The following is a 24,373-nucleotide window of genomic DNA, read 5'->3' on the forward strand; positions in this document are numbered from 1 at the left end:
CCGCTGCCTTGATGTCATTTCAAAAAAATTTTTTAATGTTTATTTATTTTTGACACAGAGAGAGAGAGAGAGAGAGAGAGAGAGAGACAGAGCATGAGTGGGGGAGGGGTAGAGAGAGAGGGAGACACAGAATCCGAAGCAGGCTCCAGGCTCCGAGCCGTCAGCCCAGAGCCCGACGTGGGGCTTGAACTCACGAACCACGAGATCATGACCTGAGCCGAAGTCGGACACCCAACCGACTGAGCCACCCAGGCGCCCCTTGATGTCATTTCTATTGCAGGTGTGGACTGCTGGACAGTGTCCACAATCTTTCTCTCTTCTCTCCCTCCCTCCTGTTCTCAGGGCTGCTTCCAGAAAGCCTTGCACACAGGCTCCAGGCTGGCCTCGCGCCTTCAGGACAAAGGCAGCTTCTCAGCATGGAACCCCGCATGGCGCCCAGCTCATTCCCGGTTCCTCTTCTGCCTCTCCCACCCTCACCCCTCCTTCACTCAGCACTTCCCTTCCCGGGCCTCGGTTTCTCCTGGTCTTTCAAGACTTGCCTCTAGCAATATCTTCCCTAGAAGTCTTCTCAGTTTGGGTGGCCTCTCTTTTTTTAATTTTTAAAAAAAGTTTATTTATTTTGACAGAGAGAGAGAGAGAGAGAGAAAGAGCGCGCGTGCGAGCGGGAGAGGGGCAGAGACAGAAGGACAGAGAGATCCCAAGCAGGCTCCTTGCTATCAGCACAGAGCTGACCAGGGGCTCATGACCTGCACCGAAATCAAGAGCCAGAGTCACCCACGCGCCCTATGGATGGCCTCTCTCTTGGCTCTTATCCCCCCCCCCCCCCCCCCCCCCCGCCAATTGCAGTCAAGCCTGGCCAACCATTGGGCACCAAGGACGTAGTGCCTGGAGCCCACGATATCTATAGGGGCTCATGGAAACATTTTAATTCACTTTAAAATCAGAAGAGAAAAATGACCTTCGAGGGTCAAGAAGAGGTGTTATTTTTTTCTCACATGGGAGAAAATAAAGACATTTGCAGGGCCCATAAAAATCCATTAAATCTCTCTCTCTCTCTCTCTCTCTCTCTTTAAATAGAGGAAGACACGGAGGCTAAAGTAGGTAGGGCCCGTGAAAAGCCACAATGGGGTCCTGACTGCCATTGCCTCCCATCGCCTTAGTAGACCCAGTAGATGAAGATCTGCTGGGGTGGGGGGGGGGGAGGTGGTGGAAATGACCCCCCCCCTTTCCCACCCCCAACCTGGCTGTGTTAGGTAATTTTTTCAGTGACGAATGCGAAGCTTTATCTCCGTAGGGTGGCTGTGAGGATCAGTTGGTGAAAATCCTGCAGGACTACAGAGCCTGGCGCTGTTTCTGGAGCTGTGCAGGATGTGGGCAAGGAGAGACGCATGGCTCGGTAAAAAAAAAAAAAAAAAAAAAAAAAAAAAAAAAAAAAAAAAGCTCCACCGGGGCCTTGATGTCTTTCTTTTGGTAACAAAATGATCTTACTTAGGGGCGCCTGCTGATCTGAGGTTTGTGAGTTGGAGCCCCACGATGGGCAGAGAGATTACTTAAAAATAAAATCTTAAAACAAAAATTATCCTTAGGGAGAGAACTGGAAAGGACATATACCAAAGTGTTGCAGGGAGGCCAGCCCCGATGGTGGCTTACCCTCGTATTTTAACCCATACTCAGGAGCATGTGAAGGTCAGGTCTGTATCTCATTTTCCCTTTGTGGCCCTGGGCTTGGCACAAGTGTAGCACATAATGAATGAGGGAATTCTCCCATCTCCTGGCACCGCCTGGCACTCCATCAGCGCCAGGGCCCCCCAGCCCCCAGAGGCTAAAAGTCGTGCGGCTCCAACCCGAAAGCAGGGCCAGCAGTGGAGCGAACAGAGCCGGAGGGCCGAGACTCAGTTTACGCAAAGTGACGTCTCCGGCAGGTCGTCATGGGGCTAACATCTCCAGCGGTGACAGACACCTTTAGGCACTTCAGAAATTTTAGTTCTGGGCCCCGCTTCACAAACGCTTAGGGGATGGGCCTCCGGTGCTCCAGATCGCTTACTATTTCCCATGGCTCCCGAAGGGCTGGAATCGTTTCCTTGTTTTAAGCTGTTGGTGCCTGTTAAGTCGTAAACAGTATCAGTCTTGTCTGTCTTGTTCACTGCCCCGCGCCTAAAAGCGTGTTGGCACACAGTAGGTATTGGGTGGGCGAATGAGTCTGTCGAGGGTGACTTCTTCAGCGGGTCGCTGGATCCCCAGGGAAAAGCATACAACCCACCTCTAGATAATAAGACCCTGCATGGCCTCCGCACCCTGTAATTTGGATCTCTAGGAATCGCCTTTGTTGTGGGCGACCAACCACACGCGAAGCTAGCACCTGCTCCTCCAGCCGGTCCTCGCGGAAGGACCCCAGGCTGCCGCGCCCCTGACCGCTGCTCGGGGGTCCCTTCTCTCCGCATCCTGGGGAGCTGGGGCCCCCGAGGCGTCCGGGGGCTTGCAGCCAGGGTCCGCCCCAGCGCTTCCCAGCCGTGGTGGCGCCCGACCCCAGGTGCCCGACACCCCGCCCGGGGTCAGCGTTCTTCGCCTCTTCGGGCCGGCGGGGGTCCTGGGGCTGCGTCAAGGGCACCCCCAGGCCTCCGGGGGCCGGAGCCTGAGTCACGGCGGCACACGCCTTCTCCTCCCGGCTTCCAGTGTGGGGCCCCCTCCGTCCCGCAGCGTCGGGCCCCGGCACAGCAGGCTCCCCCCGTGTCTACCGCGCGCCCCCTCTTCCCGGCCTGGGTCTCTGCGGCCCCCGCCCCCGGCCGGCTCCGGGGCAGCTTCGCCCGGTCGGCGCCTCCAATGGAGGAGCCCGAACTCCCGGCGCTCCGGGCGGCTCCCGCGGGAGGGGGCGCGGCCGCCCCCGCGGCTCCACCCTCTCGGCGGGGCCGCGGCCATCTGGGGCCCCTGCCAGTCGCGTCCGCTCTGGGGCCCGCGCCCAGCTCGCGCGGGCGGAGGCAGCCCCGGCGGGGACCCGGGCCTCCCACCGGGCGATCCCCGGCCGGCGCGGGTGCAGGGAGCCGGGCGCTGAGATGCCCCGAGGGGGCAGCGGCTGCGAGCGGAGCCCGGGTGGAAGCGCGTCGCAGCGGACGCGGGCTCCCCTCGCCACTTCGGTGACCCTTCAGGAGCCGGGACCGGAGCCTCGGAGGCGGCGGTGCGGGCCCGCGAGGGCGGCGAGGTCTGTGCTCCCAACGTCCGGGGCGGGCGCCGGCTGCGGAGCCTCGGGCCAGCTCGTCGCCTCCCGCCTCTCCCCCCCAGCCCCCCGCGAGCTGGCAGGAGGAAATAGCGCGCGGCCCCTTTAAATTTACCCAGGAGCCCTTAAAGGAGCCCCAGGGGCCCCAGACAGGAGTCCCCACCCCGGTCCAGCCCGCGCCGCCGAGCGAGCAGCCAGCCGTCCGTGCGGCCAGCCGCCCCGTGCATGCGCCCCGCGCCCCGGGGCCCCGAGCACCGAGCGCCCCGGGCGGGCCGCCGCCGGCCCCGCGGCCCCGCGCCCCGCCGCCCCGGGGCCCCGCTCCGCAGCGCAGCGCATGGAGCCCGGCGGGGACCACCGGAGCCGGAGCGGCGGCGGCAGGGGCGGCCCCGGGCCAGCAGCGGCCTCGGCACGGGGCCGACGGCTGCCGCCCGCCGGATCGAGCGGCGGCGCGGAACCCGAGGAGGACGACGGCGGTAAGAGCTGGGGCCGGCGGCTCGGGCGGGGGCCCCGGCATGGGGGAGGGGAGGGCTGCGGCTCCGGGCTCCGGGCCCCTCTCCGCCGCCGAACAAAGGGGGGGACGCGGGCAGGGCGGCCGGGGGCGCCACCTGGCGGGCGCGGATCGCGGCTGCAGGGCCAGCGGGGGAGCCCCCCGCCCAGCTCCCGGGGTCCGCCCGCGGGGCTCGGGCGGATTCCCTCCCCCTTAAAGGGCCCCGCGGCCCCCGCCTCAGAGACCAGGCCGAAGGGTCCCCAAAGGGCCTGGCCAGGCGCCATGGGGCGCGCGCTGTTGGCTCTTGGACTTGCGCCCCCGCCCCTTTCTCTTTCAGACTCCCAGGTGGTCTCCCTTATCCGGCTGTCTCTTAAAAGTCTGCCCAGACTATGGGTCGCTTTCGGGGGGCTTTCCCCTAGAGGAGCTGAGCTGGGAACTCCGCTGCTTTAAGTCGCGCTGCTCCTCCCCTCCTGTGGCCTTGCTTGCAGACAGGAATCCTTTTTCTTTTTCCCCATGTTCTTTCTAGGAAAGAGCTTGGCTTGCGCCTCGGGGTGGGGGGTGGGGGGACCCACCACTACCTTACCCACCGCGGGCAGTTTCTAAAGGGATGGGCTCGCTCACAAAGGCAGATACCCCTCCCGTCCGCGCGTTATCGCCTCCCTTCTTTTCAGAAAATTTTGCCACAATTTGTCAGCTATAGCAGGACCAGCCCGTCCTCCCCGTTCTCTCCCAGAGGACACTGTTTCTTCATTCCCCTGCTGAAGGGGTCAGCGCCTTAAGACCCGTGACGGTTCTGTCCAGGCTAGGGAGACTCTGCCCTAATCTTCCAGCTCCCCTCCCAGAAACTCCCCATCCCCTTTTGTTTTTAAAGAATCTCAGCTCCTCCCCTTTTTTGGGCTCTTAAAGGGCCAATCCACCTTAGACTAGCATAGATCCAGCGCTGGAAGGATGCTTAGAGACCAGCTAGCCATCCAGTGCCTTTTCAGACAAAGAGGCTTAGGCCCAGAGACCCACACGACCTATCAAAGATCACAGAGCAAGTTACGGGTGAAACCATACTGGAACCGAGGTCTCTGACTTTGAAGCCAGTGCTTTTCTTTCTCTGGATCTACTGAAATCAAAACAAGCAAACACCACAATGGTGACAGGAGTCCTATCTGGTCCTGTCTTTTGTTTCTCTGACCCTGAGATTCTCCAGAGGGAGCATGACCACACTTGTCCATTCAGCTTATGTGGCCAGGAAACCCTTTTCTAAATAAAATAGGGTCCAAACTGCAAGGAAGGTGGGGGACCGCTTCGGGTGTCTGCCTGTTTGGCCAAAGGCAACACCACCGGGGTAGTGTGCTGTGCTTGGGCCTCTCCAGTGCCTGCCCCTTGATTGCTGGGCAGTGGCCGGCTCTCTGCCAGAGCAAAAAATAAATCCCCAGAAAGACTTAATGGGCTCCAGTGGGTGGTGGCCACTCCCTTCCGCAGAATCTTCAGTAGCCACTTTGGTGGCCCTCCTGCGGGTCCCCTTGCAGGGTGGTCGGCTCTCCCAGACTCTAGGGAAGTCAGGGTCCTAGAAACTCCTTTCCCTGGAGGTGTTGACAGCTTTGTCTTGGGGATCCCTCCCGTGGGTGCCTGTATTTGGGGAACCGACGATGCTTAGGACCCCCCAAAATGGGACTCTCAGAAGGCTGCATTGGAGGCATCATTGGAAAAAGGGGGAAGATCTTTGGGTGGGGCCCTCCTGGCTGGGGCCTCAGACGGGTGGGTCCTGTGTGCAGCCCTGGATGCAGACAGATGCCCCCTTTGTTCTTCTCGCCCCACTGCCCGCTCTGCTCTGGCCGGAACCGCCCCGGCGTGCTGCTCTCCTGGCTTCCCTCTTACAGCCCTCCTCCAAACAGGGTGCCATAGAGAGCCAGCTGCCTGCTTGGCCTTCACCTCATTTAAAAAAAAAAAAAGTCAGAGCTCGCCCCTCGCATCCCTTCGTTCTTGGCCCTCTCTGTTCTTGGCCCTCTCTTAAAGGGTCCTCACTCTTCATAAAGGGGCCAATGCTTTGACTCCCGCCTCTCCCACACCCCTCTTGTTGCTGTTGCCATCCTTTTCCTGCCCCTGAACGACCCTTCCCCCGCCTCCCTTTCTCTGCAAAATCCCAGCCTGGGATCTTTCCCTGGAAATCGGACATTGAAAAACTGTCTCCCTTTCCCCCCCCCCCCCTTCAGGGCAAGATCTTCAGCTGGAAGGGGGTGCCTTGGGGTCCTGGGGGAGTGCCCCCCTGCCCTCCTCCAGGGCCAGGGGACCGGCATCTTCAGGCAGGAAATACTCAGACCACTGTGAGGCCCGGGCCTCGAGGCCCGGAAAGAGCCGCATCCCCGGCCGCGACCACCGGCGCTACTACCACGACCACTGGCGGCTGGAGTACCTGATGGACTTCAACCCCGCCCGGCACGGCATGGTGTGCATGGTGTGCGGCAGCTCCCTGGCCACCCTCAAGCTCAGCACCATCAAGCGGCACATCCGCCAAAAGCACCCCTACTCCCTGCATTGGAGCCCCCGGGAGAAGGAAGTCATCAGCAACAGCTGGGATGCCCACCTGGGGCTGGGGGCCTGTGGAGAGTCTGAGGGCCTGGGGGCCCAGGGGGCTGAGGAGGAGGAGGAAGAGGAAGAGGAAGAGGAGGAGGAGGGGGCCAGCCTGCAAGCTTGCCCGCCCAAGGGCCCAGGTAACGCAGGACTTGGAGAGGCAGGGGCCGGGGTGGCAGGTGGGGCCGGGGCCGGGGCCCGGGTGGGGCCGCCTCCCCAGCCAACGAACGGATTTTCCTGAGCCAGTCACTGCTCTTTTTTGGGTGGGGTCTGCTTACTGCCCTTAGGGTACAATACTGGGGGAGGGACAGTGAGGTGAGGGGGTCTCCCGCATCCCCCCCCCCGAGAGAGATTCGGCGTTCTGCGGATGTAGAAGGTTCAAGGAGACTGGAGGTGGGGGGATGGGCAGGGGGGAAGGCTGGGAGGAGAGGGTGCTGGAAAGGTCCGGCCTGACAGTGAAGTCCGGGGAAGGGGCCAGAATCTGGGTCTCCGGGAGGAGCGGGTGGGGCTTCGGGTTTGTGTGCAGGCAGGTTCGGAGGTGAAGGAGTCAAGGCATGGGGGGAGAGGGCGAGAAGCCCGAAGGTTAGGCAGAGTCCGAGCGAGGGAGAGGCTTGTGGAGGACCTGGCTGCCGCGGGGAGCTCCCTGGATCACCAGCATCTCGGTTCCTAACCTCGCTCCGACCCTTTCAGGCAAAGCCCCAGCTGGTGAGGGCGGCCGATGCCAGCGGCGAGGGGGCCCAGTGGCACCCCGGGCTCGGCGTTGGCGCCTGTCAGCCTCCCGGAGGGCCGGGGGCAGCAGGGGGCTGGGGGCCCGGCGGCTGGAGCGGAGGCTGAAGGAGTCCCTGCAGAACTGGTTCCGGGCAGAGTGTCTCATGGACTATGACCCTCGGGGGAACCGGCTGGTGTGCATGGCCTGTGGCCGGGCACTGCCCAGCCTGCACCTGGACGACATCCGTGCCCACGTGCTGGAGGTGCACCCCAGCTCCCTGGGGCTCAGCGGCCCCCAGCGCAGCGCCCTGCTGCAAGCCTGGGGAGGCCAGCCCGAGACACTGTCTGAGCTCACTCGGTCCCCACCAGGTGCGAGGCCCATCCCTGGGCCGAGACCCCCCTCCCCCATATTAGGGCTGCAAAGCGGGGCCTGTGGCCAAAACCGGGAGGGACTCCTCTCCACACCCACACTCACCCACCCGCAGACAGGCACACACACACCCACACCCACACCGGCTGGGGCCTCTTAGGGGCTGGGGTGAGGACCCCTCTGCGTGGGTAAGGGCAACCCTGCCAGCAGGCTGAGCCCCTCTCCCTCACCCCTTCCCCAACAGACGACGACCTCGTCCCCCAGGACCTGACCAGAAAGAGCCGGGACCCCGCCCCCACTGCCGGAGCCCTATCCTCTCAGGATCTCAGTCCCTCAGACGCAAAAAAGGAAGAGGCTGGCGGGGTCCCTGAGAGGCCCGGGCCGGCAGAGGAGGAGGAGAAGGAGGAGGAGGGCGAGAGGGTGGGGGTCCCGGGCCGGTCGCCGCGGGGCCGTGACCACCGCCGCCGCTACCAGGAGCGCTGGCGGCTGGAGTACCTCATGGAGTTGGACGGCGGCCGGCGCGGCCTGGTGTGCATGGTGTGCGGGGGCGCGCTGGCCTCGCTCAAGATGAGCACCATCAAGCGGCACATCCGCCAGCGCCACCCGGGCTCCACACGCCTCAGCGGGCCTGTTAAGGCCCTTATCGCCCAGGAGTGGAGCGAGCAGGCCGCTCACCTGCTGGCCCTGGGGCTGCCCTGCCCCGAGTCCCCCAGGGACCCTGCCGCCCCCGGCACAGCCGCAGCCTCCGAGGAGGGGGGAGGGGAAGAGGAGGAGGAGGAGCCGGAGGAGGAGTGGTGGGGTGAGCTGGCGCAGGGCCAGAGCAGGTGGCGCGGGAGAGTGGGGGCAGGCACCCGGGCCCGGCAGGGAGCGAAGGCTGGGAGTGCTGGGGTGGAAGGGGGTGGGGAGAGCGGAAGGCTGAAGGGGAGGCCGGGGAGGATGGGCCCGGAGGGCCGAGGCGGGCGGTCGTGGAGCCGAGACCCTGGACGCGGTCGGCTTGCCCTCCGCCGGCTCCAGTGCGGTCCTTTGTCCTTTCCCAGGCGACGTCCCGCTCTCCCCAGGGGAGCCGTCGGAACGGCCCGCGGAGGAAGAGGACGACGACGAGGACGGCCAGGAGCCCGGGGGACTCGCCTTCCCGCCGCTGCCCCCTCCGCCGCCGCCGCCGCCGCCTCCGCCCCCGCCCCGCAGCCGAGAGCAGCGGCGGAACTACCAGCCGCGCTGGCGGGGCGAGTACCTGATGGACTACGACGGCAGCCGGCGCGGCCTGGTGTGCATGGTGTGCGGAGGCGCGCTGGCCACCCTCAAGGTCAGCACCATCAAGCGGCACATCCTGCAGGTGCACCCCTTCTCCATGGACTTCACGCCCGAGGAGCGCCAGACCATCCTGGAGGCCTACGAGGAGGCGGCGCTGCGCTGCTACGGCCACGAGGGCTTCGGGCCGCCGGCTCCGGCGCCGCGCGACGGCGGCGCGGACCTCAAAGCGGGCGCCATTTGTCGCGCGTAGCGGGCTCGCGGGGCGGCTCGGCCCTGTGCTCGGCCGGCCCTCGGGCCGGGACACCCAGCTTCCCGCGGCCCTGACCGCCGCAGCTGCCCCCCCCGCTGGCCGGGCCGGGCGGAGATACGAATTGGGTGGGGTCGCCGGCTTCCGCTCGGTGCCCAGGAGCACCCCCGGGCCGGTCGGTGCGCTGCGGGAAGCGCGCGCTCGCTTCGGATCCGGAGCCCTGGCCCTCCCCCGCGCTGGGCCCCAAGTTTCCCGAAAGGCCACCTTGGCCCTCCGAGCGTGTGCACGTTGGGTTTCCAACCCCAGCCCCGCGCCGGGCCGGGGTGGGGGTGCCGACAGTCAGTATTAGGGCCCCAAGGGTTGGGGGGAGGGCAGGAAGGCCGCGCCGGCGCCGTCCCTGGGCGGGGGCCCAGTTCCCCGCGGAGTTGCACGCGGGCAGGCACGGCCCCCGGGGTCGCGGGCGGCTGCCGCCGGGGCCTCATTGCTATTCGCGGCCGCTCGGAGGCCAGGACTGCGGACGAGGGCTTCCAGCGTGGGGCGGGGCGGCGGGGCTCGGGAGCCCCACCCCCCGGGCGGCGAGGACACCAGGGACCGCGGGCGGGCGTCCCGGAGGCGGGGGCGGAGCTGGGCTGGGGCTCCGGCAGCTGCGCCAGCCTCCCAGGCGGGCTCTGGGGACGGTGCGCCCCGCGGCCCCTCCCGCCTCCTCCGCTCCTGCCACGCCCTCCCGGGCCCGGATCTTGTAAAGGGATTAGCACTTTTCTCCTTTGCTCCTCTCCTGCTCTGAAGGCCTCCGTTTCCCCCTAAACTCAGTCAGGCGCTCCTGCTCTATCGTCCCCGACAGTCCGAGCCCGGGGCACTGGAGGTCCCGGCAGTTGGCGTTCTATTCCCGTCCCTCCCTGTCCCCCTTTGTACACGGTGGACGTGCCACCCATTCTCAGCACCCAAGGGCCCGGGGCCGGGCCTCGGCCTTCCTTTCTCTAACCCGCGGCAGCGCCAGGCCCGGTGGGGCCGGGAAGGGGCCCCGCGATCTCCCAGGCAGGTCCGAGTGGGATGTGTAGATTCATTCTCCTGTGGAGAACAGGTGGCCCCGAGATCAGGCCCTTTTTGCTCTTTGTATTTTATTTTGAAACTGTATTTAATGCTTTTATATGAAAGGGGGAGGGGCGGGGAGCGAGCTGTCCCATTCACCCTTATGTGCAAATGTCTTATTTATTATACGTGTATCAGAGATAAGCTGTGAGGTGGTGGAGGAAGGACCTACAGGAAGGAGTGAGGACAGAGGTGGGGCTGGGGGACCCCAAACATCCCACACTAATGCGTGACCCTCCTCCGGGGCCTGTCCTCAAGCCTCCGGGCCCCAGTGTCTGCTCTTCACATAGCCAGGCCGGTTCCTTTGGTCTTAAAGCCTGAGAGTGGGGAGGTGAGTGGGCGGACTTGAGGGTTGGGTCTGGAGGTGGAGGGGCCCTGGCACTTGGGGCCAGGGTCGGCCTCTGTGGGTGGGTGGGAAAGCCCAGTGCAAAGAGGAAGCCCTTCCTCATCCCAGCACCCCCAGGCCAGAGCCCAAGGTTCAAGTGCCTCAGGCCCAGTCCCCTGGACTCTTCCTGATTGGGAATTGGATTTTATACCATGGATTTTATAGCATTTTTATATAATTCAAGATTGTCAAAGCTGGAAAGACCTTGGAGATCAACCAGTACCTGCCCCCTTGACCCCTTTCCCAGATAAGGTAGTGAAGTACAGAAACTGAAATGATCACACAGCCAGGTAGGAACAGTATAGAACTAGAATGGAAATCCCGACTCCCAATTCAGTGTTGTTTGCACTACACCACACTGCCTCCCAGTCTCTGTAAATTCGTACGATTTCTTTTCCCACTAGGCCTGCCAAAGGATGGCACATGCTGGGTGCTGCAGGCCGTTTCAGTGCAGTCGTGACCTGGGGATGGCAAAGAACTGCACGCCTCCTGGGAATGAGCAGTCTTCAGGGCCACCACAGGCCTCAGCTCCGGGGTTTGGGCGGCAGTCTTCATCAGAACCCCACAAGTGGGGCTAACACCTGTCCCACGGCCTCTCCAGTAGGGCAAGGGCTCTGGTCGTCTCTGGGTTTTGTTGCAGATGCCACCAGCGATTCAGGAAATCCTGCATGAGCTGTCGGTTGACCGAAAAGTGAATTCCCAGTGTGTTTGAAACTCCCAGGGTTTTTGAGACAGTATTAAAAGCTTGAGAACAGGGATTGCAGATGGCACCAGGCTGGGCACTGCCATTCTTTTATTTTCCTTCGTGCATGTTGTTTTCAGATCCAGAACGAGTATTTTACCACTTTTACCACTCTGCCTGTTCAGAAACAGTAGGCAAAGTGGGGTGACCTATTCTGGTCACCCAAGCCCGCTGCCCAAGTTCAGGTCAGCCAGGACAGAGAGCTGGTTAGGAATGGCTTTTCCCCTTGATAGGCAGGGAGAGAGGCCTTAGGAAGACAGGAGTCAAAGTCTTCATTGAGAGGCAGCCCCAAGCACTCCAGGGGTTCTCAAAGTGTGGCCACGGGACCGGTAGCTTCAGCATACTTTAGGAACCTACTAGAAATGCGAATCCTTGGGCCCCACCCTGATGAATCAGAAATGAGCGGCACCCAGCAGTCCTTTCTGATAAACCCTCCAATGATCATGAAGCTGAAGATCTAAGCCCCAGTGACCGGAGTGCCACTGTAGTGATTCCTGCTTTGACGACGGCCATGGCCTCTTGGGTTACGGGTCAGGGGGTTAGGTGGTCCTCCTCTCTAGGTGCCTCCTCCTTGCCTTGGGAAGTCTGACATGAACAGGTGAAGTTTCTTCATGAAGTTTTTGTTAATGGTATGCTTGCTATTATGGCCAATATGTAAATGTTACTCTGAATCCATATTTATATACCATGTTAGTGACATTACTCGAACATTTGTATGTGTATTTGTGAAGTTGTTTGCATCAGTTATTTTTAAAAAATTTCAGCCTAAGTTTTCTAAGAGGTATGTTGAATAAATTTTTAAAATCCAGCTTAAGGGTCATGGCAGCCTTAGTTTTGGGGGAAGAAAAAATCTGAAGTGATAACAGTTCTTTCAGCAAAGACCTAATGTATGCAGTTCCCGCTTTCCATGGTGACTCAAGCACATCGTGGCTCTGATTTATAGGCTGCTTCATGTTGCAGACGGGAAACCCTCCTAGGCTGGTGTGAGGCTGAACTGGGACAACAGACCCTCTGGCCCCTCCCACTCCTCATCTTCCTAAGGTCACCTCTCAGAGGGTCTCCGTGATCTTTCAGAAACCAAATGCACAGCTTTGCTCTACTATGGAAATTCTGCAACCTTGGGAACTATGACCAGTATCAACTAGTAGGTGCTTTTTAAAGCCTCAAAAGTGGAGTGGGGATGGGGGCCGGTGGAAGCCTGGTTCTTACTTTACCCAAACTGTGTATAAAGAATAAAGTTAGCAGAACGACACCGCAGTCACTGGTTTTTTTTCCTTTCAATTTTTTTATTAATAACACATCAATTTGCAGTTTTACAGGAACCAAGATTCAAGTTCCTTAGGTGCTACTGTATTTTTATGTTGCACGCACATACACGCACACACAGTTTCATTAGTAATATTTCACCTATGGGTTTTTCTTAAGAAAAAAAAAAACAACAAAAAAAACCAAACTCCTGTGTGGCACAAAGATCTGTCCAATTACCTAAATACAGCAGTAACAAAACAAAACAGCTAGGTGTGGAGGCTTCCAGTGCAGAAGAGGGTCCTTTGGAGGGGAAGCCCAAAAAGTTGATCAGTGCACTGACTTCCTGGGAGGGCATAAGATAGGATGGAGAATATGTTTCTGACTCCGACATGAAATCAGCTTAAAAGTTCAAAAGGAAAGAGGGCTAAGAAAACAGGAAAATGGAGTAAGGCAAGGGTACCTTTTACCCATCTAAATGCTGAAGTAACTTCTCCAAAACAGTAGAAAGAAAATTTCCACTACCTTCTACAGAGTTGCACTGCTTTGGGACCGTCAAACACTATAGCCCTTACTTTAAAGTCACCAGCGCACATTCCCTCATGACTAGGAGTTTACAACCTGAAGGAACTCAGACGACTTTTCTTTCAAGGTGACCGAATTTTCATGTTGGAAGGGGACAAAGACACTGATCGGTCTCAACAGGAATCAGATTCCTGATCGCCCTCCATCTGATGTCGGTCTGGGTTGTTCTGTTAGCTTTCAATTGTGCATGGAGTCCATCAACACAAGCTGGCCCTGCCTGGTCGCCTTTACCTAACGCTTCGGGGAAAGCACTCTCAGAAGGAGCACCCTGGGCCACGGCAGAGGCGCGAAGACATTTCATGCGCCTGAAGCCGAAGGAGCCTCAAACTGTAACACACACCCGTGAGCTAGCCTCAAAGTCAAAGCTCCCTGTGAACCACAGAATGCACTTCCTTACACTAACCTGTGGCTTCTCCACCACAGACACACACAATCTCCTCTCAAGCCAGCTTGGCTTTGGTGCTTAGGGTAAGATGACGAGCACGGGGTAAGGATGTGGCATGGGAAGGAGGAAGCTGCAGAGAAAAGACAAAAGCAAAAAAAGGCCTTTTGTTTCTGTATTCACCTCTTGAGAATGTTTCCCCCCCATGGACTGAGACAGGATTACAATAACTCAACACCTGAGGAGCCCACATGCAGATTATTTTTTTCCTCTAACAAGTTTACAGCAGTTACAGACATTTATTTCATAATAAGAAAAGTACAACCATATTTATTAAACTCGAGGTGAGGTGGGCAGGGAAGGAGGAGGAAAGCACATTCAGGAATGAGTTCTCAAACTAAAGCTCAGAACTGGTGCCCACAAGAAACGACACAGACACCACCCTCCCAAATGGCGGGAACTTTCCTTTCTAGGGATGAGCGGGAGAGGGAGGGCCTTCACAGTCCCACTTTCCGGTTCCAACCTTGGTTACCAGATGGTATTCTGGGAATCAGGAATGCACACTATCACCTACAAGTTATTCATAGACTTGAAAGTTCTATCATTACATGAAAAAGAGGAATGTTAGGAGCAGCCGCTCACACTGTGGGGCAGGAAGATGGGGTCAGAGAGCTGCCAAAGACCCGTGGGAAGGAATCCCACTCTTGTCCCCGGATAATTTCCTCATAAGTTAATCATCATTTCTTAACTTAAAAATAAGGGTAAAACTGACGGGAAGCTGCGTAAGACTAGTCCTTGAAAACTGGATAGCAGAATCCAAGAGCAGTGCTTTATCTTTCATTTTCTCCTTGACCTCCAACCTCTCCCCTTTCAAGCTCCAAGTAAAAGCCCCACCACCATTAAGGTACTGATTTACCCTATTAGATTCTTTCTTTATTCTTTTGGGTCCTAAGATATCAGTTCTTTTTTAAGTCCAACAATTCTTGTGCTTGATACTGAGGGTAAAGGGAAAGGAGGGGAGAAAACACCAAATTAAGAAAAAGAAGCTTGGAATGCAGGCTCGAGCTGACATTGAGCACGTTCCTTCATAGTACAAGTAATAACGTTATAACTATTAAGTGGTGTTTTAGTAACTGTTGCATTTCTGGTTTCCATGTACTTATTCTGCCTTTTTTTTTGCGATTCCTGGGAGTTTTGCTTGTATCCTATTGAAGAAAGAAAAAAAAGAAGGTGAAAAGACAGACATTGGTTCTAGGTTTTTACTTTAACAGTGATACCGGAAGACAGTCCTGAACTTGCTGGAGCACTGTGGAAACTTACCCTCCCATTCCCAACAGGCTTACTCTGGATGAAAAGAGGCAGGGGCCGAGGCCGGTCCGGGACGAGCTGAGGGGTCCACAAAGATCTATCCCCTCTCCCTGCTACCATGCCAGCTCCCTGTCCTCTTTCACTGCTTGCACCTCCTGGCTCCTTCCCTGGGGGTTCCAGAGGAGAATAAGGGGTATCTGGGCATAATGCCTCCTATGTTCTCCACACCGGCAGTGCAAGAGCCCATTTCTCTGGGAATGCGAGGTTACCCACTAGTGCCCCAAAGGAACCGAGAGTCAAGGGTCAAGGTGACATATAAAAAGACAACAGGAGCAGGCAACGGTTCCCAGCCCCTCACCAGACACCAGAGCTACCCTTTATTTTGTGCATTAAGGTTACCCATCACTAAGGTCATTCACACACCTCTCAACCAATGTCAAAGCCACTCCAGCAGGGACTAACCAAGACATCAGGTTTAAAAGCTAAGCTATGACCATCTTTCCCAATGAGGAGTGAACAGCAACCAGATACATATTTGTGCTAACTGTCCTTGCCTGGTTTTAGCTCCAATGTATACCTAAAAAAGCGAAGGAACAAGTAAAGACCCTGGCATCAAGCCCAAGTTGTGTGCACAGAGTCGGCTTCCACTTATTGAAACTAGAAAAAGCACTAAAATCTGGGATATGAAAGGGACTGGAACTGGGGGTGGGGAGAGCACAAAAGAGAAACAACTGCTTTCGATGTTTTGTTTCTTAAATGTCTGAATATAGAAAAATGTTAATATTTTAATTAAAAGTATGGGTTCCTTAGTGTTTACTGTAAGTCATTTAAAAAGCTCCAAAAAACCCCAAATGGTTCCTTGATAGAGGGAGTCATAAAAATGTCTACCAGTATTTTATTACTAACTTGATTTTAATATTAAATTGGTTTACGAAAACAGAAAACGGGGATTTGGTAGTTTTAGAAAAGAGGTAGCTTTGCACCTTGAGTCATTTCTTTAGTAAATCTCTTATTTCTGAAAAGAGAGGGAAGAGTTTGGCTTAAAATTGATACATGTGAAAATAGATGCATGTGAGCTGGCAACCACAAACATTTAAAGGCCAATTCAAAAAGGCAAAGGTTCTAATTCCATTGATTCTTTTTAGTCTAAGACACAAAGGATATTTTTTTAAGGAAGCAGATGAAGTAATTTCTAATAAAATCAAACTATTAACCAACATTTTTTCTTCAGGGTGAAAATTACTTTCTCTGAGTCAGTATTTTACAGAGGAGGCTAAAATTAATTGGGGAAAAACACACATGCCATAATAAAATGTGGAACTTAAGCATACTTACTTTTCAACAATCGACTTGGTCTGATCGCGGGCGATGCCAACATAGTGATCAATCTGGGTCTTTAAGGAAGGAAAGAGACTCAGTTACGGCAACACAGAGATTAACAATTTCCCTGAAGGCAACGTTCTGTTGTCCAGTTTAATAATTAAAACAAAAAATAGTAATGCATACTCTGCGAAATGAAAATGCCCCGTTTAAAAAAATATATTTTAAAAACTTAAGGTTTCAGAATTTAAATTATGCCACAAACACCTCATACTCTGTTGGAAGTAAAAATCACTCATTTCTTTTGCTAAGGTCTTACTTGTTAGGTGTTTCCTTTAGAGACACTGGAGTAAAGCATTTTCTGAATACTAGAAACAGTCTAATCTATACTCTGTAATCACAAACGTGTTTTGGCTCCCACGTAAGACTAATTCATTTAATACCAAAAGGCATAAATAAAGTCTGTTGATGGATGACAACCTACAAAAAATAACCTTCTCACATCCACCAAGGCTCTGCACACGGCATTCCACAATGCAAACATCTTTTCACACTGATGGGATTCCCATAATAGCCTTGACAGTTTAAATTTCTTTTTAGATACCAGCTTTTATTTACTTAAGCATTTCTTCCAACTTAGTTTTTTGCACAGATAATGCATCCACCTGATTAAAACTTGAAAGACACAGCGAGGCACAAAAATAAGTCTCCTTCCTACCCTTTTCTCTCCTCAACATTCAGTTTTTCTTGGTATAGGAAACCACTATTACCAATTTCATATAGGCTCCTGACTTATAAAATCAGACTGCAGAAATGGGTCAGAAAATGGTTGCTCCAAACTTTCGATGCCTAAAACGTGAACTGAAACTAGTCATAATCAACAGGCGTATCCGATTCAAAACAGATACGTGCTTACCTTGTACTTCTCATAGACAATTGGAACACTGAAAATGAGCAGTTCAGCTGTAAGAGAATCACAGGATACGGCAGGTATAAATGTGAGGCAGTCAAAAAGACCCAAGACTCAAGTAATACACACCATTTTTCCTCAGGAAATACAGGGAAACCTGAATCTTCAATATGAGAAATCCTACCTAGAGCCTTCAATTAAGGACAGTTAGCTATAGGGGCGCCTGGGTGGCTCAGTCGGTTAAGCGGCCGACTTCGGCTCAGGTCATGATCTTGCGGTCCGTGAGTTCGAGCCCTGCATCGGGCTCTGTGCTGACAGCTCAGAGCCTGGAGCCTGTTTCAGATTCTGTGTCTCCCTCTCTCTGACCCTCCCCCGCTCATGCTCTGTCTCTCCCTGTCTCAAAAATAAATAAAACGTTAAAAAATAAAAAATAAAAAATAAAAAAAAAAGGACAGTTAGCTATAGGTACACAGGCTGCCTGCCTTCTTTGTATTACAAATAATTTCCAAATTATGAAAATGATTTCTTCTTAAAAAATATTTATTTTTGAGAGGGGGAGGGGCAGAGAAAGAGAGGGAGAGAAAGAATCCCAAGTAGGCTTTGTGCTGACACGGGGCTTGATCTCATGAACCATGAGATCATGACTTGAGCCGAAATCAAGAATCAGACATTTAACCAACTGAACCAGCCAGGTGCCCTGAAAATGATTTTTATAAGATCCCCATATTTAAAGCAAATGTAGACAACTCTCCTTTACTTCTGTTCTGATACTTCTTTATAGTTGGGATCTTTCAATAAACCTGTGGCCACAAACATAGGTTCTTTCAACATCCAGTTCAACGTTTATGGATGTTAAAGGCTGGGCCGTGTGCAAAGAGTAGAGACACACTGGGCATTCTCTTTGCTCCTACTTTTACCAATCACAGATGACCCTTGACACTGTGGATATTAGGGGCACTGATACCCCGTGCAGTTGAAAATCTGCATACAACCGCTGATCCCTCACCTCCAACTTTACTAACAGCCTACTGTTGGCCAGAAGCATTACTGAGAACACAGTCAATTAACACATATTTTGTATGCTGTACGTATTCTACACTGTATTCTTACGACAAGACTAAATGTTAGAAAATCCTAAGAGAAAATACATTTATAAATAATACTGCACTGCAAAAATTCTACGTATAAGTGTTATGATCCATGCAGTTCAAACCTGTGTTGTTCAATGGCTAACTGTACTTCCAAGAGCATGGAGACATTTTCCTTGTCACCTTACCAAGAATCAGAAGGGTGATTCCATTGAAAACGGCACCAACATAGGTCATCAGCCACATGAAGACAGCCAGCTGGGAAAGCCAACATCAGAGGGTTAAGCAGGAATAATCATAATGTAAAATTTCGGTTAACTGATGCCATTCTCGTCTTGCCAATTAAGTCTGCATAAATTCAGTGATGTATACCATCAATAATTTCAAAATGAGGGTTACTTCATTTGCACCATACATTTGAAGGATGCATCAGACAATTCTGTAGTTCTCTTAAGCTCAGACTGTAACTGTATTTCTGCCAATTACATTCTCCTTGTTCTGAAGTTCTTCAGGTGCAGGAGACCCTTCCTCTTGACTCCTATCCCCATTTCACTTCTGTCCCAAATACAGGAGACAAGAAGCATACATTTATTTTTGTGTGTGAGGAAACCCTGTTTACTGTTTTTCTTCTGAATTATAATTTAGTCCCTGGTTCTCCTCAGTCTCACCACCAAAAGCTGTAGAAACAACTAACCTTCAAGGAGTCAACCAAATCTTCCACCAGAAAGAGACGAATAATGAGTTTCAGGGCCCTGTTGATGTGCACCATGGCAGCGTTCACGTAATTATGGAAAGCTTCTGAGGACAGGGTAATGTCTACATCCAGGTAGGCTCTTCCAGAAGAAGAAACAACAGTCATACATTTGACAAGAAAAAGAAGATCTCTTTCTGTTAGGAGAGCCGTTCTTTAGAGCGCGATACCCCCCCAAGGGCGCATTCTGGAAATCTGTAGGGTCATTTTTTGCTGTCACGGGGTGAGGAGAGGACACCTTTGTCCTTCAGTGGGCAGAGGCAGAGATGCCAGATGTCTGCAAAGTGTGGGATGTTCTTACACAATAAAGAGTTGTCCTACGTCCTGCATAACTTTCACTGCCTCACAGGATATTCATGAAGGCGCGAACCCATTTATAATTATCAAAAGCCCAAAACATATAAAAACAAGGTATTTTCCCCATAGTTTTAACACATCCTGAATTTTTTAATACTGAATTTTGTTCATGCTAAACCTTACTGAGATGCTTTACTATTTTGAAAAATTACCTCTGTACTGGAGATTATACATCTAACTGCAAGTTCCTGATGTATTTATTTTGTGCGTGTAGTCATGTCCAAGCAGTTTAATATTGACTAGATACATATTATTTTATTATAAATAGCTTATCTTATTCCTTTATATTATAATTATAGTCTATTTTTGAAATTTTGTTTGTAGATACCTATGAATCTCACTTGAAAATGATAAAGGAGGCATTGTAAAGTATTTGTTAACAAAAAGGAAGGTGCAGATACTGAGTTTACTAGGGTAAATGACGAAAGAAAAAGGCAGAAAGACCTGGGTTTGTTTCCATCTGTTTCCAGATGCACTACAGAACTGACACGTAACCATGTGCTCCTAACTTGTTCATTCACTCAGTACTTACTGAGTGCCTACTGAGTATCAGACCCTCTGCTATGTGCTGGGCACATCGGGAAAAAGAAGGCTGCTTTTGCCTTAAAGAGCCTACAGTCTTCGAAAAATAGAAAAGGAACAGGCATGCTTACTTTTTGTATTCAGGAAAATATGTACAACCAAATACGAAAATAGCAAAAACTGGATGTTGTAATTCATACAACTTAGCAATACACATTTAAAATCCAAGACACTGGCATGCAAAAGAGGAAAACCCTCCTAAGACAGCTGAGCTTGTGGCAAAACAGTAAAATTTATTCACTCACTGAATACCTACTGATTTATTAAAACTAACTTGCAATAACTTTTTTAATGCCACATATAGTTTAAATTATCTGTTCTATTTTCACTAAGAGAAAATAAAAGGACCAGAGCTGCAGCCAGACACCTATTCTGTCACAGTCCTGAGAGGTCACAGAAGAGTTTCTTTCCTTATAAGAGAGGGGTTTTGAAAAAAACCGTTATTTGCAAATGTTAAAAATGTTTACAGACTAAGATTTTCAAAAGGAAAAGTGTGAGGAAAACATTTGTTAAAGTCACAGCACAATGAGGAAAGCTAGCAAGTGGATTCTAAAAATGCATGACCTACTGATCTCATCAAGACCTGCTCCTGGTATTAAGAAAACTAAAGGAAAATTAAAAGGAAATCAGTAACAAAACTAAGAGCAAACACATCAAATTCTGGTATCGCCTAGAGGGCAGGCTCAGCATCTAGACTTCAAAGTTGCTTTAAGATTTAGCTGCGTGGAAGCTTAAATATGTCCTCGGGACTCCATGTAACTGAGTGCTGTCCTGGAGGCCCTGCTCTCTCTACCCTGCTCAGGAATTTAGACTGTCTTCTTTGTCCTTCAAGTGTAAGTTTGTCAAAAAGTTCTTGGCCACTTTTTAAGCGACAGGTTTTTAGGTGATGGTTCATGCAAGTGATCAGCTGCATTAGGCCCTATAATTCTTGACTCTGTCAGGTTTGAATTACAGACCTGACCGGCCTCAGCAAACCCCCTCCCTAAAGTTTACAGTGTTACTTGTGATACTTCAACTCACTTGAATGGATGGCCCTCTTCTGATTTCTGTACAGCTTGGATGACAGACTTGTAGACCCTGAAGCTGATGGTGACAGAGAGAAGAGCCAGGATGAGGTAAGAAACCACACTGATGACACTGAAAGCTGCCAGGGAGAGCAGCATGATCAGTGTGGTGCCAAAGACAAACCCAGTCTTCTTCACATCTCGCCAGAAAATCAGATCGTGCACTGCCGAAAGAAAAGGAAACATAGGTTACATGTGGCCACGTGGCCAGCACCGCTCTCTGGCTGTGTCCTGCATACCTGAGAAGCATCATACTAGCATGCAATTGCAGGCACACCCCTCTTTAAGAGAACCTGATACATGAAAACCAAATTATATCAGAAGTGATGATTCACACTGCAAAAGGTTCCTGTGGTTTCTGGACAGGTTCATAAAAACTAGAAACTTATTTTTTTAGAGATGGCTACTGAAGTACAATGGGGTAAAGTGTCATTTTCTTTAAATGTTTCAGCAGAAAGGATGTACAGCAAGTGTGATAAAGTGTTGATAACTATTGAATAAATTAAGCAAACCATGCCAATAAATTATGGTTTGGTCACTGTAAAACCAAAGCTAATGTGTAAATTGGGCCGGGCCAGAGAGAGTGATGGATAAAAACAAACCAAACTATTAGCATTAGTTACAACGAAATATACCAGTCTCTCTGTTAATCTGAAGAGAACTCAGGAAGGATTATGGGCAGGGGACCGTATCATTATCTAAACCATAATAGCTCTGAGGGCGCCTGGGTGGCTCAGTCAGTTAAGTGTCCGACTTCTGCTTAGGTCATGATCTCATGGTTTGTGGGTTCGAGCCCAGAGCCTGGTGCCTGCTCTTGATTCTGTGTCTCCCTCTCTTTCTGCCCCTCCCCCAACTCAGGCTCTGTCTCTCTCTCAAAAATAAATAAACATTAAAAAAATTGGGAAAAAACCCCAATACCTCTGCAAATGAATGGGGCCACTATTAATAACTGTTATGAAACAGGTATAAACCAAGGCTGTCTTAGGCAAGTGGCTCTTACGGCAGGGGACATCCAAATTGCAAAAATCTAAGTTCTTCTATTTACAGACACCTCAACATATGTGTGTAAAAGTTGCTAGCAATTATCTCCTATCTAGCAATGACACTACATTTGAATTTCAATCTGTGAAGGTTAATTTCAACACTAATGGCCCTAGTGTAGGATTCTTCTGTTTATAAAGAACAGTAAGGGCTTTGGAATTGGAGACAGGAGTTTAGAGTCCTGGTAATTTTTAGTTGTATTGTCTTAACTGACCTTTCTAAACCTTTATTTTTTCTTTGGTAAAATAAAGAAAGTAGTATCTAGTTCTTAGAGTTGTTTTAAGGACTATATAAGGCTAATGCAGCAGAATGCTTAGCACTGTAAATGACATACAATAAACACTCAAATTTTAACTACAATCAAAATACGGTAGGCCTGGAAGACTGTGATTGAGGGTAAAATGAACTTGAATCTGTTCAAGTGGGCCCCCTGGTACCTAGTTCTTCCCCATCTTCAAACACAATACTCTCCTCTGAAGCCTAACCTTGCCAGAGCCAAAGGAACCTAACTTGTAACGTTCACACTAAAGATTTGCTGATTGTACAGAAGAAGTAATCACTGGTTCAGAGATTCCAGCCGAGGGATGTGACACTAGGAGAAATAAGAGGTATTATGACTCCTGATGGGAAGCTTAGAGTCCCAGGTAATGACATTGCAAAGGAAGAGTTGGGAGGCAAGTCAGGCTCACTTGATTGGACAGGAAAGCTGAACAGAGTGCTACCTTCTTAGGAGAGCAAATACTAAGCTGGATTCCTACAGTCAGCATCCAAGTACATACATGTCACAGTTCCTAAGACCACAAGTACGGTTTCAACATAGAATGCTTAGGAATGGAACAAACAGGCCATGTGCCTCGTGGTGTAATGCACAGAGGACACAACATCACTTCTACGGTACTCTTGCCAAAAACACAGAACCTCAATCTAGTAAGAAAACAGCAAACTAAGATTGAGGATTTTACAACAACATGGATGGATTTACAGGGTACACTAAGTGAAGTCAGACATAAAAGGGAAAATACCATATGATTTCGCTCATATGTGGAATTTAATAAACAAAAGAAATGAACAAAGAAAAAAGAGACAAACAAAAAGCAGACTCTTAAATACAGAAAACAAACTGGTGGTTGTCAGAGGGGAGGGGGTGAGGCAGATGGGTGAAACAGGTGAAGGGGATTAAGAGTACACTTATTGTGATGAGTACTGAGTAATGTACAGAATTGCTGGATCATATTGTACACCTGAAATTAATGTAACATTGTGTGCTAATTGTACTTCAATAAAAAATAACAAAAATTAAAATACAGTGAGGCGGTTTCAAAGCATAAATCCAAATGTGATCCAAGACTGAATGCTGGATAAAGGGGTAAAAATAGCTATAAAGGACACCTCTGGGACAACAGACAAAATTTGACTGCGGATTATGTAACTGATAAAAGTACAGAGGACCCTTGAACAACACATGTTTTAGCTGCATGGGTCACTTACATGTGGATTTTTTTCCCCAATACAGTATAGTACTTGTAAATGTATTTTTTCTTCCTTTTGACTTTAATAACATTTTCTTTTCTCTGGCTCACTTTATTGTGAGAATACAATATATAATATACATAACATACAAAATATGTGTTAACTATTTATGTTATTGGTAAGGCTTCCAGTCAATAGTATGCTATTAGTAGTTAAGTTTTTGGAGAGTCAAAAGTTATATGTGAATTTTTAACTACATGGAGGTCAGAGCCCGTTAACTGTGAGGTTCAAGGGTTAACTGTATTGTATCAGTGTTAAATTTCCTAAATTTGGTAAGTGTACTGCGGCTATGTATAAACAAAATTCTTGCTCAAAAAAAACAAAAATAAAAACAACCAACCCCCCGCCCCCCCATTCCAAAGTCAGGGTGTAAAGGGGCAGGATGTTTGCAACCAGCTCTCCTATGGAGAGAGGGGCGCAGTGATAAAGCAAAAGTAGGCAAATGTTAACAACTGGTAAACTAGAGCGCAGGTTATATGGGAGTTTTTTGTACTATACGTGCATTTCTTTAAGTTTGAAATGTTTGAGGGGTGCTTGGGTGGCTCAGACGGTTAAGGGTCCAACTTCGGCTCAGGCCATGATCTCGTGGCCCATGAGTTCGAGCCCCGCGTCGGGCTCTGTGCTGACAGCTCAGAGCCTGGAGCCTGCTTCGGTTTCTGTGTCTCCCTCTCTCTCTGACCCTCCCCTGTTCATGGTCTGTCTCTCTGTGTCTCAAAAATAAATAAACGTTAAAAAATATTTTTTTTTAAGTTTCAAATGTTTGAAAGAAAGAGAAAAAAGAAAGAAAAGCTTACAGGATAAGACTGGAGCCCAGAGAGAAAAAGACCTGGATGCATCACAGAAGGAAAGAGGGGTAATGACACTAGCCTATATGCAAACCTAGATGAACAAAAGCCACCCTGTCCTCATGAACCTTACTGCCATCTGCTGGAAAATTGGCATAAGAAACATTGAAACCTGCAATAACACATGTGAGTGGTGCCCCCTAGAGGTGTGCAGTATATAATCTGCACAATAGTATAGAAGGCCCTGGGCTGGGCCTTATAATCAATGGCAGAATTACGGTCTGGTCTGGAAAAGGGACACACTGATTAATGGCAGGGGATAACAGAGGGGAAGTTAGCATAAGCTGGTTAATACCTCAAACCTGTCTGGGAT

At 51.5% G+C, this 24,373-nt stretch overlaps 3 protein-coding genes across 7 annotated transcripts in view; 2 read left to right on the forward strand and 1 right to left on the reverse strand.

Annotated features, from left to right (window-relative positions):
• Nucleotides 1-1,746: 1,746 nt before the first annotated feature.
• LOC128311714 (basic proline-rich protein-like) lies at nt 1,747-3,135 on the forward strand. The gene is made up of 2 exons (XM_053202658.1): nt 1,747-1,906; nt 2,315-3,135. Exons 1-2 carry the CDS (start codon nt 1,747-1,749, stop codon nt 3,133-3,135), a joined length of 981 nt encoding a protein of 326 aa, XP_053058633.1.
• On the forward strand, nt 2,897-12,304 carry ZFTA (zinc finger translocation associated). 3 transcript variants are annotated; one of them, XM_053203016.1, is made up of 6 exons: nt 2,897-3,196; nt 3,331-3,684; nt 5,903-6,400; nt 6,951-7,337; nt 7,583-8,137; nt 8,376-12,304. In XM_053203016.1, the coding sequence occupies exons 2-6, from the start codon at nt 3,546-3,548 to the stop codon at nt 8,837-8,839; spliced, it is 2,043 nt and encodes a 680-aa protein (XP_053058991.1). In that variant the 5' UTR covers nt 2,897-3,196; nt 3,331-3,545; the 3' UTR covers nt 8,840-12,304. The 3 variants fall into 3 exon arrangements, with proteins under 3 accessions (XP_053058991.1, XP_026901133.2, XP_026901134.2); XM_027045332.2 differs by having other exon boundaries at nt 2,897-3,684; XM_027045333.2 differs by lacking the exon at nt 3,331-3,684 and having other exon boundaries at nt 2,898-3,196.
• A 13-nt stretch (nt 12,305-12,317) lies between these two features.
• RTN3 (reticulon 3) overlaps nt 12,318-24,373 on the reverse strand; it is a 60,322-nt gene continuing 48,266 nt past the window's right edge. For 2 of the 3 annotated variants that reach the window (XM_027045331.2, XM_027045330.2), the window contains 6 exons: nt 20,601-20,808; nt 18,585-18,723; nt 18,079-18,148; nt 16,809-16,855; nt 15,908-15,966; nt 13,544-14,469 (listed from right to left, as the gene is read on the reverse strand). In XM_027045331.2, the coding sequence (XP_026901132.1) occupies nt 14,424-14,469; nt 15,908-15,966; nt 16,809-16,855; nt 18,079-18,148; nt 18,585-18,723; nt 20,601-20,808 (569 nt within the window). In that variant the 3' untranslated portion in view covers nt 13,544-14,423. Of the gene's footprint in view, nt 14,470-15,907; nt 15,967-16,808; nt 16,856-18,078; nt 18,149-18,584; nt 18,724-20,600; nt 20,809-24,373 lie in introns of all 3 variants that reach the window. The other variant, XM_027045325.2, reaches the window with a different exon arrangement.

The sequence above is a fragment of the Acinonyx jubatus genome, chromosome D1, assembly GCF_027475565.1.
Source record: "Acinonyx jubatus isolate Ajub_Pintada_27869175 chromosome D1, VMU_Ajub_asm_v1.0, whole genome shotgun sequence".
In the NCBI taxonomy this organism is placed as follows: Eukaryota; Metazoa; Chordata; class Mammalia; order Carnivora; family Felidae; genus Acinonyx; species Acinonyx jubatus.